Source organism: Ctenopharyngodon idella, chromosome 12, assembly GCF_019924925.1.
Source record: "Ctenopharyngodon idella isolate HZGC_01 chromosome 12, HZGC01, whole genome shotgun sequence".
Lineage (NCBI taxonomy): Eukaryota > Metazoa > Chordata > Actinopteri > Cypriniformes > Xenocyprididae > Ctenopharyngodon > Ctenopharyngodon idella.
This window is the reverse complement of record NC_067231.1, coordinates 3,060,366-3,076,583: the sequence shown is the minus strand read 5'-3', so window position 1 is coordinate 3,076,583 and position 16,218 is coordinate 3,060,366. Positions and strand designations below refer to the sequence as shown.

The following is a 16,218-nucleotide window of genomic DNA, read 5'->3' as shown; positions in this document are numbered from 1 at the left end:
AAGAAAAACTTACTGATTCACTGTTTCCATAATACGGTACTTTATCCCATGTAGCAATAAAAACCCACGAGGCAGAGAAGTTCAAGTTAGGATAATATTGGTTTATTTCTCTTGAAGCCCGATTCAAGAGAGGACCATCTGATACTTGTCGGTAAGAGATGGTTCCTCTCTCACTATTATCAATGTTTGTCCACAGTGGAGCGATGATGTCTCTAGTCGAGTATGCAGGAAAATAATAGGGATAATATTGGTAGAGTGGCTCATCAAAGGTCAGGTCTCCATTATTATTCACCTGTAGGATCAAAATATGTTATCTGTATTTACAAATGACAACATCTATGTGAAATATATATTAATGAATGTCATTAATTAATGCTTCTTACAAATATTTTGTCATATACACGGCCAAAGTACACAAATGGCTGCCGCAAGGGGATCATTGGAGAACTTCCATCATTCAACTGTGGGTTTTTCTTATCGTCTACATCTCCATATGGGTAAAATATTCCTAATATTCCCAATAGTATCATTATGAGTGTTTAAAGTTTTGAAGGAGGAAATTTTATAATTACTAATTTTTTTCCATGTTATATTTCATGGCTATTTATCAAACAATGTGATATTCTTTATATTAAACAGTGACATTACCCTCCTCAGGCCCGCCATCAACACGGAATACCCATCGTCCCGTCACATTGACATTGCTGGAGTTGGAGAGTTTATTTTCATCAGGCACAGGAATTGAAAAATAATTTGAGTTTATTGTGTCATAGCCAGCCTGAGTAAACAACAACAAAAAATAATTATAATTAATAATGATAATAATTAATCAGCCAGTAGACCGAGACATTTATTTAAGGTCTGAGCCTTAGAGTTAAGATTTGTAACAAGATTCTTATTCTGTCCAACCTGAAAACTTTGATCAGTTGAGGAGATATTTCCGTAGTTCATTATGACAAAGGAAAGAGTCCTGCAAATGACTAGAACGACTTGGAAGGAGGATTCCTAGGAAAAGTTAAGTAAAAACAGGAAAACACTTCTATAAATTGCCTATAAACAAAAAAAATGTATTTAAAAAAATTATGCTAAATGTATGCAATGCATTTAAAACTATATCAATCTCTGACTACATTTATACTAAACTTTGGTTTAAGAAGATTACCGTAACCATTCGATCTACACACCGTCAAAGAGTTGTTCACGTAGGGCACTCTATCCCAAGTAGCAATGAGGACTGTATGTACTGAGAACCCAAACTGAGGGAAATACTGTTTGACATCATTTCTCGCCCGGTCCAGAATACGGCCTTGAGTTACTAACCGGTAGGAGATTCTTCCACTGACACTACAGTCAAACATTGCCCAGAGTGGAGCTATAATGTCTCTAGTAGAGTTGGCAGGGAAAGCCTTGGGGAGTCTTTCATGAAATGGTTCATCAAATGTCAAATGTCCATTATTGTTGACCTATAGTGAAGATTTGAAGATTAAACTGAAGCAACAAGACTTGTAATACATCAATGTATATCAAATGTAAGTGTTTAACATAACATCTCACATATATGTTCTGGTATTTGCGTCCAAAGTACAAGAAAGGATACGACAAGTTCACAGCTGGTGAGGTTGCATTACTTTGACAGAGATTCTGAGAAACCGAAGAGCCAGTTGGATAAAACAAACCTGGAAAAAACATGTCATTGCATGTTATGGCCTTGGTACAGTACATAGATTAAAAGTTAATAAAGTTCAGGAGAAAAAAGAAAAAAAAAATGCATTACCAAGTTTTGTTGGCAAAGTGTCAACACGAAAAGCCCAACGGCCCATAACATTGACATTTGTGGAGTGGGTCAGATTAGTGATGTTAGACACAGAAACTGTATAATAAGTGGTTGAATCAATAGTGTCATATCCAGCCTAAATAATGATTACAAACATGTTTGTTACATGTCTATGGATAAGAGGAGCTGTAGCTAATTCTACAAATTAAAAAATCTCACATTACTGTAAAACAATTTTTGTATCTTTACAAATACATTTGAACTGTGTAGAACACTGCAAAAGTTATTACATTTTAAAATAAAAATACAGGGCTTTGAAAAGCTTTCTCACCACTGCAGTATGCTCAGTTTGTGGAATACTGCCATAATTAAATACAATAAATGACAAACCAAATCCTGAGATCAGCAGTACTTGAAAAGAGGAATTCTGGAAGAAGAAAAAAAACACAACAACAACATCAAATTATCACACTGTCACAAGAAAACTAAAAACAAATAACAAAACAAATCTTACCTCTGCTGAAGTGTTATAATATCTCACATTATCCCAAGTACAAACAAAAACTGAGTCGGCAGTGAAATTCGTTTGAGGAAAATATTGACGTATATCATTTGTAGCTCGCTGTAGTACTCGGACGCCACTGAATTGTTGATAGTAAATGTCACTGTTGTCAATATCTGTCCATAGTGGAGCAACAATGTCCATATCTGTGTAAGCTGGAAGAGTTTGTGGACTTGAAGGAAACAATTGCCGGTTAAAAGTAAAAAATCCATTATTGTAAACCTAAAACAGACAAATACATTTAATGGCTTGTATAAGTGATAAATTGCTTATGAAATTTGAAATACATTTGCATTAATGAGTGTCCTCACATAAACATAGCTGTATGTGAGCCCGAAGTATGAAAATGGTGTTTGCAAATAGAGATTGACCGGAAATTCAAATCCATAATACTGTTGAAGTTTGTGCCCATTCCTAAATGGATAGAACAGTCCTGAAAGAAAACACATTTTTACAGCACAGCAGTTTCATTTATTTGTAACTCTCCACCGTTCCAACATATTAATTGCCCATTGAATTGTTCTACATGTTTTGAATGATGAACAGATATTAAACATGATATACGATAAATGCCATGTGTTTTTAATAATTACCGTACCATTGTGTTCTGATGTAGTGTCAGTTCGAAATACCCATCGACCCATGACGTTGACATTGCTTGTGTATGGCAGGATTGTGGTGTCAGAGACAGGAATTGTAAAGAAATCAGTTGAATCACTTGTGTCGTATCCAGACTGTCAATAAAATAACAAGACAAAAATTTCAGTTACACTTATCATAGTGATAAAAAAATAATATATTTTGATTACAGTTTCTTTTTTCAAATTACTTTACCGTAACAGTATGTATGGCCTGGGCAATATTACCATAATGCATGAGTATAAATGACATGTTTTTGCCAGACACCAAAACCACTTGAAAGGTCGACTCCTGGGAGATAAAGGGAATTACTACATAAATACAGAGAACATGGGATACTGTTTCCTTATTACACATTTCTATGCAAGAAACTGCTGCTATTTTAATCTAAACAAAAAGACACTTACTGTCCACCTGTATCCATAGTACGGTACTCTATCCCATGTTACAATGAAAACCCACGAGGCAGAGAAGTTCAGGTTGGGGTAATATTGGTTTATGTCTCTAGAGGCCCGATTCAAGAGATGACCATCTGTTACTTGACGGTAAGAGATGATTCCTTTGCGTGTAATGTCAATGTCTGTCCACAGTGGAGCGATGATGTCTCTAGTCGAGTATGCAGGAAAATGATTGGGATACTGCTGGTGAAAAGGTCCTTCAAAAGTCAAGTACCCCTTGTTATTCACCTGTTTTGAGACCAAAAAAGTGAAAGCTCAGTCATCTGGACTTTCAATTAACATTCTTTATGTGGAATATAAAGCTACTCATGTTGTGTCAATAAAACTAAGATAGTGTACAATGTCATGATTGTGACGATGCTGCTTACATATAGTTGATTATAAACAAGCCCAAAGTAGGCAAATGGCTGCTCCAGGGTGATCAGTGGAGAACTTCCATAGTGGTCTTTAGGGTTCTTTGTGTCCTCATCTCCATATGGGTAAAAGATTTCTGCAACTGAAAAAGGAACATCCTAATATAAAATTGTAATATCTAATATTAAAACTACAAAAATACCTAATTAAAATTGTACAAAATGTATCAGGGACATTTTATGCAAGATATTACAACATCTTACAGTGGTTTTAAATTCATAGTTATTACACTGTTCACAAAGATTTTCTACTTCTTTTGTAAGTTGTAGTTGGTCTGTTTTGTTCAGATGTGGTACATGGTTTAAAAAAAGTCACTGCACATAGTCAAAGGATTACCCTCTTCAGGTCCACCATCAACACGGAATGCCCAGCGTCCCGGGACATTGACATTGCTGGAGTTGGACAGCTTATTTTCATCAGGCACAGGGATTGAGGAATAATTTGTTGAGTCTATTGTGCCATAGCCAGCCTGAGTAAAAAATCTATCATCATTAAAAAAGCTTTGCGGTGCAAAGTTCTCTAATATTATCTTAGTGGCAAAGTTCAGAGATATGGTTCTAATTGTTTCTAACCTGAAACCATTGATCCGTAGAGGAGATATTTCCGTAGTTCATCATGACAAAAGACAGAGAGCCACCAGAGACCAAAACAACTTGAAAAGATGAACTCTGTTACAGAAAGAGAAAATTATCCTAATAGCTCATAGACAGAGAGTAATTCTGCTTTTATGCTTGATTATTTCTGCAGTGCCTTAAATCTGCAGTGATCTGAAATGGGAAAGCAATGTTGTCCGCATTATTAAAAAAGCTCAACAGAGGATGCATTTCCTCCGTCAATTAAGGAAGTGCAACCTGTCAAGAGAAGTTATGGGTAAAGTTTACAAGGCTACGATTGAATCGGTCCTGTGCTCCTCACTCACTGTCTGGTACAGTTCTGCCACTCAACGAGACAAGTATAAGCTTCAGAGAGTGGTCAGAACGGCTGAAGGCATTATAGGGACTGATTTACCCTCCCTTCAGGATCTGCACTGGTTACCAGTGTTGTGCAAGTTACTTCAAAACTGTAATACATTATAGATTACTTGTTACTGTTATTTAAAAGTAATTCTTTACCTTACAATATTACTGTCTCAGAATTGTAATGCGTTACATTACTCCTGTATTACTTTTGAGTTACTTTCACCAAAATATCATGTAAAACCCGCCCTAAACACGCCTTCACTGGACTACGTCACACAATACAAAGTTATACCAGCGAGAGGGAGATGAAATAAATAACTCGCTAAACAAATATATCATAAGCTGTCATTTAGTCTATTTACAAACTTGGACACCACATGCGGCTATTGACTGACCACGAACAGGTAATATAACTTACTTGCTGCATTTTTCATTCGTTAAAGTCCACTTTCTAATAAAAAATTCCTGATAATTTACTCACCCCCATATCATCCAAGATGTCCATGTCCTTATGGTGGATTTCAATTGGCCCCAAACGGTTGAAGGTGAAAATTACAGTTTCAGTGCAGCTTAAGGGGCTTTAAACGATACCAGACGATGAATATGGGTCTTATCTAGCGAAACGAACGGTCATTTTCTTAAAAAAATTAAAAAGTATATGCTTTATAGGCACAAATGATCGCATCACAAGTGCTTCCACCAGACCGCGATTCCGTATTCTTCAAAAAGCTTACGCTGAATGTCCTACGCCTTCCCTATTCAACTTACGGAAAAAAACAGAACTGGCGCCGCGTTCGTTCCGTAAGTTGAATAGGGAAGGCGTAGGACATTCAGCGTAAGCCTTTTGAAGAATACGGAATCGTATCTTTTTTTAGAAAATGACCGATCGTTTTGCTAGATAAAGACCCTTATTCCTTGTCTGGTATCGTTTAAAGTCCTTTGAAGCTAAACTGAAACTGTAATTTTCACCTTCAACCGTTTGGGGCCAATTGAAGTCCACTATAAGGAGAATAACCCTGAAATGTTTTAATCAAAAACCTTAATTTCTTTTCGACTGAAGAAAAAAGGACATGGACATCTTGGATGACATGGGGATTAGTAAATTATCAGGACATTTTTATTAGAAAGTGGACTAATCCTTTAATGTCTCGTGGTCTTGCTGTTTTTTTGTTCGTTTTTTGAACAATTTTTTTACCAAATTATTGAAGTGAAAATTGTGGGCAAAAAAAAAGGTTTATTGTCTATTATCAGTAGCGTAGTGATGCACTGCTCACACAGAAGTAATTTTCAAAATAAGCAGCTTTCTGTTGCGTGACCAACTTAAAAATGAGCGAAATCACTCTAGATTGCATTCTTATTGAAATGACTGGAATTCCCACATGAAATTTCGCCAAGCAAAGGTAAACGTGTTACGTTGCTGAAACAAGGGCAAGAGGATCCAAATGCAGTGGAGTTTAATAAATCAATAAACAAAACACAAAGAAGCATGAACAAACTAACAAAACTAACAAGACATCCAACGCATAACATCCACATGACCTGACAAAGAACACAGGAAACACAGAGGTTTTAACAGGGGTAAATACAAAGGGTAATAGGCTGACAAGACACACCCGGAATTGGCCTACCTGATCAGTAGCGGTTCACTGAATAAAATAATTCAATAAATGCCTATTTACAATAAGCACTTAACTCAAAAATAACTATTAAGTAATAAAATAACTAGAGAACTGGCTAAAATCATTTTGAAAATGCTATCTCGAAACAAAGGTGAATCCGTACTTTCTTTACAATTTAAAGGTACACTGTGTTATTTCATCAGTCAGTCGTGAAAGTCTGGTGGTGAAGAAGAAAGTTGTGTCTGAAAGCTGCAATTGTTTTTTTATTGGTTAAAATGAATGGAGAATATCTCATGTTTTCCTACTCTAGGAACAATCAAAGACTAATTAACAAAGAAAACTACACAGGACTACAATATGTGGCAGAGGAAACAGAAACAGAACTGGGAAGAAAGTAACCTAAAGGACCACATAACAAAACACAAGGTTAAACAGAACTGGGAATACGTAACAAAACGTGACCAGCACCTTTACTCTGTTAGTTTTACAACTATAGTTAAAAGTTATCTTTGTTTGGAACAATTTTGATAGTTATGTTGGCCTAACATGGGTTCTTACATTCTATAGAAATACAAACATGTAAGAGAAAATGAAACTTGCTCATTATAATCAATCAACGTCATCTGTTTAGAGACACCAAAAGATATTGGAATTAAATCGATATAACCCAAATTATTTGAATACTGCTTGGAACACAAAAATTCAAAAAGACTTTGACCATTAACATATAGGCTGGCTTACCGATTGTGAGTTGTTAAAGTATGGTACTTTATCCCAAGTAGCAATAAACAGCCATGAAGCAGTGAAGTTCAGATTGGGAAAATACTGGTTTATGTGGTTTGAGGCTGCTAGTAAGAGTCCACCTCTGGTGACCTGACGATAGGAGATGGTTCCATTGACAGTGATGTCCATGTTTGTCCAAAGTGGAGCAATGATGTCTCTGTTGACTTGTGACAGTAAATAATTGGGTACTGGCTCTGAAAGAAGCCCATCAAATTTCAAATGCCCATTGTTATTAACCTGAAGCAGAGATAAAACAATATTATAAAGAGATTTGGCAGTATAAAACAGGGACTGAAGGTCTAAAAAAATAGTGTTTGTATATACAGTATTGTCAAGAACTTTTTTTTAGGAATAATTTAATGATTTCAATCTTTTTTTACATCAATATGTAGAAAGGAATTGCAGAAAATCCCCAAATTCATGTGTGCAAAGCTTGTTGCATCACCCAGAAAGACTTGAGGCTGTAACCGCTGTCAGAGGTGCTTCAACTGAGTTAATGCTCTAAATACTTATGTCAGTGTAGTATTTCAGTGTTCTTTTTAATAAAATTGTGGTCAAAAATCTGGTTTTTGGTTTGCCATTGTGTGTTTTGGAGTAAATTGTGAATACCTTCTGAATGTACTGTACATACATACACACAATTTATGAAGACAATGTGCTTACATAAGTCTGTCGATAAACACGTCCAAAATATACAAAGGACCTTTCCAAGAATACTATTGGAGAGCTTCCATCATCTTCAGAGGGATTCTCTATGTCTCCATTTCCAAATGGGTAGAAAAGGCCTGAAACTACAAAAAAAAAAAAAAAAAATATATATATATATATATTACATTCACTTAATTATAGAACTCATTTCCACATTTTCACTCTTACCTGTCTCTTCTCCATAGCACAGAAAGCTGCTGTCCTTATCTTCACCATCAGATTTAAAAGTCACAAATCCAATGTCTGATCCATTAACATTCTGCAAGATCCAGTTTTGGAATTTGGATACTCTAGCATAAATGTCAGGTGTAGTTCCAGTGCCGCAAGGAACCCCAGAATTAGTGACACCAGCTAAGATCCATACAGAATCCTGCTTACACTGTAATAGACCACCAGAATCTTCCTAAAAATGAAAGACAGGAAATTGAATTCACAAAATATATTAATTTGAAATACACCACATGAGCTTTATGGAGCATATGTTGTCTGAAGAAAGCTTCCCAGAGGAAAGAAAAATAAAAAATGAGATCTCTTTAACATCTCAAATGTTTCTCCTAGACAGAAATGAGGTTACTTTAGCATTAGATGGAGACTTTTGCTTGAGTCTCCCGCTTCTGCTGCTTGTCTCCTGAGACAAAAACTCTTACAATGGTCTCCTTTAAAGTTTTAGAAGAGACACACACTGTGCTCAGATTTTTCAGCTAAACTACAGACTCTGGAGATCTCACATTTGTCTCCTCCTAAATTCAGAAGTGACCTCAATAACATCACACATTGTGCTCAGATTTTTCTCCTAAAATAAAGACTCCGGTGGTCTGATATTTGTCTCCTCCTTAGTTTCAGAAGAGATCTCAATAGGAACTCAAGCATTTCTACCATATAATATGTATTCATAATCACATTATTTAAGGATTGAGTCATAAGGCATTCAAAGTGCCTTTCAGCAAAGAAAGCTCCAGGGTTACAGTTCCTGTAGTAAGACTTCTGTAAGTCAGTTTTGATAAAAGCATCAAAAGCATCCTATTTCCAAGAACAAATGATGTGCCATATGCACATAAACTGTACATGTCTATTGTATGTCCACAATTAACAATAATTTTACATCATTTCATTCATTTCGCTCTGAATTTATGATATTTTTTTTATTTAAGCTATTTATTTTTACTTCATTTAGTGCCTTTACTTGACTTGATGCACACTTTGGAAAGTTGTTGGGATCTCTCTAAACTTTAGAGGAGACTAAAATATGAGCGCTCCAGAGTCTCTAGTGTAGCGTCTGGATAGATCCGGCTAGTCAATCAACTTTGGACATTTCAGAATGCTTTTAGCCTCCTGAACTGTGCATGTAAATCACGAATCGGCTCCCGCAAGTCCGGGACCAATTGCCCCATTGGCACCTTTGTTACCCCAGTAAAGAAAAACAGAACATATTCTCACCAGCTCCAGAGACTTCAAAGAGTCACCCTGGTGGGACTAAAGGACATATGGTCACAGACACTGGCCACAACCCCAATACACACACACATACAGACACTCACAAACACGCATGGAGATTGTGAATGTACATTTATCCTCCAAATATGACTGTGCCAATATGTACCCGTCGCTGTATTTAAAGGTGCATGTATTTATCTCTAGTATATAAGCTTAGCTATGACTCTAGTTGTATTAGTTTTCTTCTAAACGATAAAACTCAAGTATAAACTGTATCTCACCTTTTATGTCTTTGCCATCTGACAAGTTTGGTCTCATTGTAAAGCTTTCGTTATGCTCTAATTGAAAATGTATGTCACATGACTGTAAAATGCATTCTTCTATTTTTAATGGTACTTTGAAGAAAATGTACTCCGATCGGACACTTCGTAAACCATGCAAATTAGGTCATAAATGGAGACAAAGAAAGAGTTTGCCCGCCAAAATCGCACCCTCATCATTGGCTGATGTATCCCAAGAAGCGTTCTGGCCTGTTGTCCTTAAAACACAACGACACGCATCTCTCATTGTCTCTCGATTGTCTCTCGCCATTTAACACCCGTCTCTCCCGGACGTCTCGGCGACCGCGCTTCCATCACGCGCCCCCTCTCTTCGGGACGACCATCTTTTGGCAACAAGTTTCTTGTCAAACCCTCTTCATCCGTCGCCCTAAGTCTTCACTCTTCATCGCCTAGGAGACGGACTCTTTTCCTTTCTTTTCCGGTTATCTTACTCTTAAGTTAAACCCGTGTTTGAAAATCCCGCCGAAGAACACCTTCTCGGAAAAGGACCAATCGCTTCAGCCGCACGCACCGAAACTCCTGCAGAAACACGAAACGACCACAGCACCTGAACCTATGCAAGTATAGAACCATTCTTTCCAAAGCGTTTTAAGCTCGATGTGTAAGCTGAGTTTCCTTGCTGGCTCTCAAAGGTTTTAACTGTTAGTAAGTTGCCATTCCTTTGATCACCTCTGTTTTCTTGACTTTACTTTCGTTTTCTATATATGTGTATTGTTTGTGTATGTCTAGTAGTATAGTCTCTGTATCCGTAGTTTCATATATTAAATACATTATATTCATGCTCGATTGTCCTTTTTGCTCATGCAACAAACCCAGGTCACTTTAACGTTTCGATCCAGTATCCTTGCTTTACGCATTGATGCTAGAATAGGAAGTCTTTCTCGTGGCCAGAGAAAAACCTTCCTTTTATAATCGGTTATGAGGAGCTAACGGTTTGCTGGACAAACTAATAGTTTCTCTAAATTATTATCAAACCAGAACTAATCATATATGTGACTGATTATAATTCGTTGTAATTAATTCACAATATATGTATAATTCCCTCTCAGGTCGGTATATGTATTATAATTAATCATAAAGCTTTATGATTTATTATATTCATATATTTCACCCATAAATTAATTAAATACCTGTACAGATTCGCTACACTAGCTAAGGAGAAAAATCTGAGCACAGTGTGTGAATCTTCAGAGACAAATATGAAACCACCAGAGTCTTTAGGTGAAAAATCTGAACACGGTGTGTGGCATTGTTGAGATCTCTTCTAAACTTTAAAGGAGATCATTGTGAATGTTAGATTTTTTTCTTGTTTCAGGAGACAAGTGTGAGAAATAGGACACTCAAGCAAATGTCTCCATTTGATGTTAATGTAACCTCATTTCTGTCTTGGAGAAACGTTTAAGATGTTAGAGATCTCATTTTTTATTTTTCTTCCTTCTGGGTAGTCTCAATCTCATTCATCCACACCATTTCAATCATATACATGCATTGTCATTAAAGATAAATTTAAACTAGTAACCCTTGATATTCTTATCCATTTTTATAACGTCGTGGTCTATAAAGAGATGGATTTCTTCCACCACATTCTCAGATATGATTCAATTTCTTTCAGATATTTCTCAGACCTCATTTGTGACTACTTTTATTTCTCCTAAGGAATTTTTGGAGAAACATCTAAAATGAGAGATATATGAGAATCACAACAAAGTCTCCTGAGCTTAGGAAAAGCAACCACTGAGCAATACATTTTTTCCACTGGGTTTGACTATACAAAGTAAAGTGTTAATGCAGTATTTGGGAATGCCCCACCATTGCACATTTTGGATGTCTCCCTCGTCAGACACAACCAATTCAAGTCTTGCAGGCTCTACTAGTGAGCTTGAGTTGCATCAGGTATGTCTGATGAGTGAGACATTCAAAATGTGCAATGGTGGGGGGTCCACAGGACATATTGTACCTTAAATCAGTGCTTCTCAAACCTGTCCTGTCTGCGTGCATGTTAAAGAAAACACCTCGGAAAGTGTCACAATAAATCACAAACAAGAATTCAATAATGCTGTGGGAACTGTTGTAACTTACAAAACATGTTTGTTTGTCTGTTTCTCCTCCAGCACAGATCATTGTTGGAGTGATTGTTGTGTCCAAATATGGGACCTCTTGAAACCTGCAGTCACACTCCTTATTCCCCACCACATTTACCTGCACTTCCTGCACAGTTCCAGGCTGAGCACCTAATTTTTATATCAAGAAAACAGGCTTTTAAGACATTCTGGTGAAAATATGGATCACTGTATGACAAACTTACAGTACAGATTAAAAAAATAATAGCCCATGACGTCATAACCATGCAACCCGAAAGTATATAAGGGGCGCCCAGATAACGCCATCCGCTCATTTCATCTTCAGGGACCGTTATGCGTGAAACGCTATTGTGGCAATTATGAAACACAGAGAAACTAGGAGGTTTATTATTATATTATTAGGTATGTGGATCCGTGTCCTCGTGACACCAGATGACAAACATGAGCTGTGCGTTCTGTCTGGAGGGAAGAGCACGCACGGGAAGTTCTCGAGGGAGCTGCCTGTGCAAACTGTGAGCCCTTTCCTTTAAGAACACTCCGTTCTCGTCTAGTGATGTTCGGTTCTTGAACGAATTGTTCTTTTGAGCCGGTTGAAACTGGTTCATAGGAAGTAACCGGTCGAGCCGGTTCTCTAATCGAACTGAATCAAACTTTATTTCCGGGTTGATGACTCAAGACACACAAGCCGAAGTAGCACGTCTGACTCAAAAAGAACCGAATGAGCCGGTTCAACCAGCTGTCGAAGTTTGCCAAGGATTACTGAGGACTCAAAAAGAAATGAATGAGCCGGTTCAACCAGTTGTTGAAGTTTGCAGAGGATTACCGAGGAGTCTGTGTCATGATCACTAGCTGGAGTGCCATGCTTAGCCACCAGAGGGCACTTCATCCTGGACTATTCCTTATTGGACTTCATTTCCCATGATCTCTTGTCTTGAACTCATTATTCCAATTATACTCAGCTGTTATCACTCATGTCATTAGTGTCTGTCTACTTATACCTGGTTGTTTCAGTCATTTGTCAATGGGCAATACCAGGTCAATCAATACCCTTCTGCAGAGACTTTCCTACCATCCCTCCTTCATCGAGTCAAAACCCTGGCTTCTTGAATCCCACTGGGAAAGCACAGGGTAAGGAGAAGGAGAACCGTCCCTAAGTCCACTCCAGAGTCCGCTCCAGCCGGTGAGCCCGTTCCAGCCCGTCAGTCCGCTCCAGAGCCTGTTCCAGCCCATCAGTCCTCTCCAGAGCCCTCTCCAGCCCGTGAGTCCATTCCAGAGCCCTCTCCAGCCTGTAAGTCCACTCCAGAACGCCTGAGCCCTCGGCCAAGATGGCTGCCATGCCTGAGCCCTCAGCCTGTTCTAGTCCCTGAGTTTCCTGTTTGTCTGGATACGACCAAGGAGACCGTCCCTGAGTCCCCTGTTTGCCTTGATAATACCAAGGAGATTGTTCCTGAGTGCTCTGTTGGCCCTGATGTGACCACCGAAGTGGTTCCTGAGTTTCCTGTTTGCCTGAAAAACGACCATAGACACAACCTTAGAGGTCATTCCTGAGTTGTCTGCTTGCCTCAATACGACCAGATCGCTGGAGTTCCCTCTGGGCAATGAGATCCCTCCTGAGATCCCTGCCTGTCCGGTTGCGGCCCTAGTGGTCACATCTAACTTTTCTGTGTTTAATGTTTCAGTTTTTTCTGGTCAGCTATGTTGGCTTCTAGATCTACCTGATCTGCCCTGGGGGTCTTCAAGCATGGCTACACGGCAGTAGCGGTCATCTGCACCACTGTGGAGGTCTACAAGACCGTCTGCATGGCTGTGGTGGTCATCTGGTCCACCGTGGGGATCTTCCAGCCCGTCTGCACTGCTGTGGTGGTCGTCTGTGCCACCGTGGGGGCCTTCAAGTCCGTTTGTGCTGCTGTGGTGGTCATCTGCTCCACCGTGGGGATCTTCAAGCTCATCTGCACTGCTGTGGTGGTCGTCTGTGCCACCGTGGGGGCCTTCAAGTCTGTTTGTGCTGCTGTGGTGGCAGTTTTACCCACACTGGCCACCTGATTGGCCGGTTCTGCCCGGGCCACCTACAAAGCCTTCGTCCCTAGCTCCTCTGCCCCTTCACTGACCTGGCCCACCATCTGATGAGTGAGTTGATGGTACAATGCAAGACTGCTTTGAATCGGACTTTGAATCACTCCTCTCGTCTGGGTCTCTTCTCGAGGGAAGAGAGTTCAGCATCTGGGCTGGTGGTTCGGGTCCAGCTCACGCTGAGGCGAAGTGGAGGCTTAGATCATGGGGCGTTCAGATGGAGCTCGCCGAACTGTTTGAGAGGGGTGTGACCGCTCACACAATTCAGCGGCTCGCGAGAGTGAGCTGCTGGAAGAGAATGCATTGTCATCTGCATCTGCATCAAAGAATATACACTGACAAGAAGCGAAACTCAATAGAACGTTCCATTGCAACACCGGCGCCCAGCAGCAGCCCTACGCTTCCGCCATTTTGGGGTGAAAACGACTCGGCAGTCCACTAGTTTCTATGGCAATATCAGCTGCTTTGTAAAAAAAAAAAAAAAAAACGTACATTAAAGCTGAAATTAGCTGAAAACCTGAATGATGACAGCTCAGAATAAGGTACAAACACTAGACTAGTGATCATCAAATCCTTTTAACGGTTTATTATACAGACTTTGTGTTTAAGTCTTCCACTTTTTTTTTCCTCCACAAAACCTTTGCTCTCTAGAAACCATGTCAGTTTGGAAAACTTCACGTTCTTCATCATGGTAGGTTGCCACCCTGTGGCCACAGGGTGAACTGTTCTAGGTCTTTTAAAAGGTTAGTTCACCCAAAAATGAAAATTCTGTCATTAATTACTCACCCTCATGCCGTTCCACACCCCTAAGACCTTCATTCATCTTTGGAACACAAATTAAGATATTTTTGTTTAAATCCGATGGCTCAGCGAGGCCTGCATAGCCAGCAATGACATTTCCTCTCTCAAGATCCATTAATGTACTAAAAACATATTTAAATGGATTTTAATGGATCTTGAGAGAGGAAATGTCATTGCTGGCTATGCAGGCCTCACTGAGCCATCGGATTTCAACAAAAATATCTTAATTTGTGTTCCGAAGATGAATGAAGGTCTTACGGGTGTGGAACGGCATGAGGGTGAGTAATGACAGAATTTTCATTTTTGGGTGAACTAACCCTTTAAGACCTGAAGGCTTTTTTAAAGTTTTTTTTTTTCTGAGCGACATACACAAAAGTAAAGACTCATAACTCCAAAACTATAGCATGGAGAGTCAAAAGGTAGGTATTGTTAGATAGAACACTTTTTAGAAAAAAAATCTTTTTTGGTGATGCTCTACATGTGAGCTGCATCTGGTTCAAATTTTGTGGTGATAGCATAAAGTATAGTTGAATCAAGTATTATTCATTTTTTCGCAGCAAGATGGCGCCCATAGGCGGTAAAATCCGGTTTAGAGGCACTTCTCAGCACTCGTTAGGAGTTTATCAAAATGTTTAGATGCATTAAAAAGCTGAGTTTCTAAGCTTTAAAATGATACCTATTTTTGGAATAACCACATTGGACGAACATGATGGTTCCGGGAACATTGGATGCACACTGCATCCCAGAAAGATGAGAGACATATTTTTAGCCAAGTATGTTACATCATTCCGTGAGTAATATCTTGTGATCAACGCAAACTACTATTCTGATTTTGGGTTGAAATCTACATATTTGTATTCAGTTAGCGGCTGTGCTGTTTTTGTTGTAAATGCATATTACTCAGACATAATAGAGGGTGAAAACAACGCAACAGGAGCATATTAAAGGCTTGATCTGAACGTGTAAGGTGTCTGATTTTGTATGCAAAAAGAATTTTTGTGTTACCTATATGGGTTCAGGCCCTTATATACTTTTGGGTCACATGGTTATGACGTCATGGGCTGTCGCCGGTCAATATGATATTGCCGAGATTGAATATGTGTTTCGGGACACCAGTTCCCGTGGAGGCGGTTTCCCTAGCGTTCTGACGCAGCGTCTCGTTCCCTGTTCTCAGGGAACCATGGATACATGCGTAACCTGAGACGTTCGCATCTCGAGTCTTTCCGGTTCGAGTTGTTCGTTCATCAAGTCCCAGCCCCATAGGCTGAATGCAGAAACAGAAATGATTAGTTCACCCCTGGAGTCTTTGGGGTGGGTCCTTCGTTCTTTTTTCACTTGACGTGTCAGCCGTATTGGATACAGGAATTAGTTAATTCACAACCTTACTTAAAAACAAGTGTGTAGTTTTTTGGGGGGTTTTTTTATTTAGTTTTTTTTTTTAGATAGTATAATAATTGATTTTCCTATGAAGACTGGACATATTGGTATAATAATTGTATAAAAAGATTGGTCAGAAGGAACGTAGTGGCATAACATAAATGTGTATTGCACGTAACTTTTTATAATTATGATAAT

General features: G+C 38.8%; 1 protein-coding gene across 1 annotated transcript; it reads right to left on the bottom strand.

Annotated features, from left to right (window-relative positions):
* Positions 1-1,606: 1,606 nt before the first annotated feature.
* On the bottom strand, positions 1,607-12,200 carry LOC127523440 (uncharacterized). The gene is made up of 14 exons (XM_051914146.1): positions 11,771-12,200; positions 8,085-8,319; positions 7,872-7,999; positions 7,167-7,445; positions 4,420-4,515; positions 4,184-4,316; positions 3,802-3,929; positions 3,383-3,661; positions 3,171-3,266; positions 2,935-3,070; positions 2,648-2,769; positions 2,289-2,558; positions 2,106-2,201; positions 1,607-1,910 (listed from the first exon to the last, which is right to left on the bottom strand). The coding sequence occupies exons 1-14, from the start codon at positions 11,810-11,812 to the stop codon at positions 1,743-1,745; spliced, it is 2,208 nt and encodes a 735-aa protein (XP_051770106.1). The 5' UTR covers positions 11,813-12,200; the 3' UTR covers positions 1,607-1,742.
* Between the last annotated feature and the right edge of the window lie 4,018 nt (positions 12,201-16,218).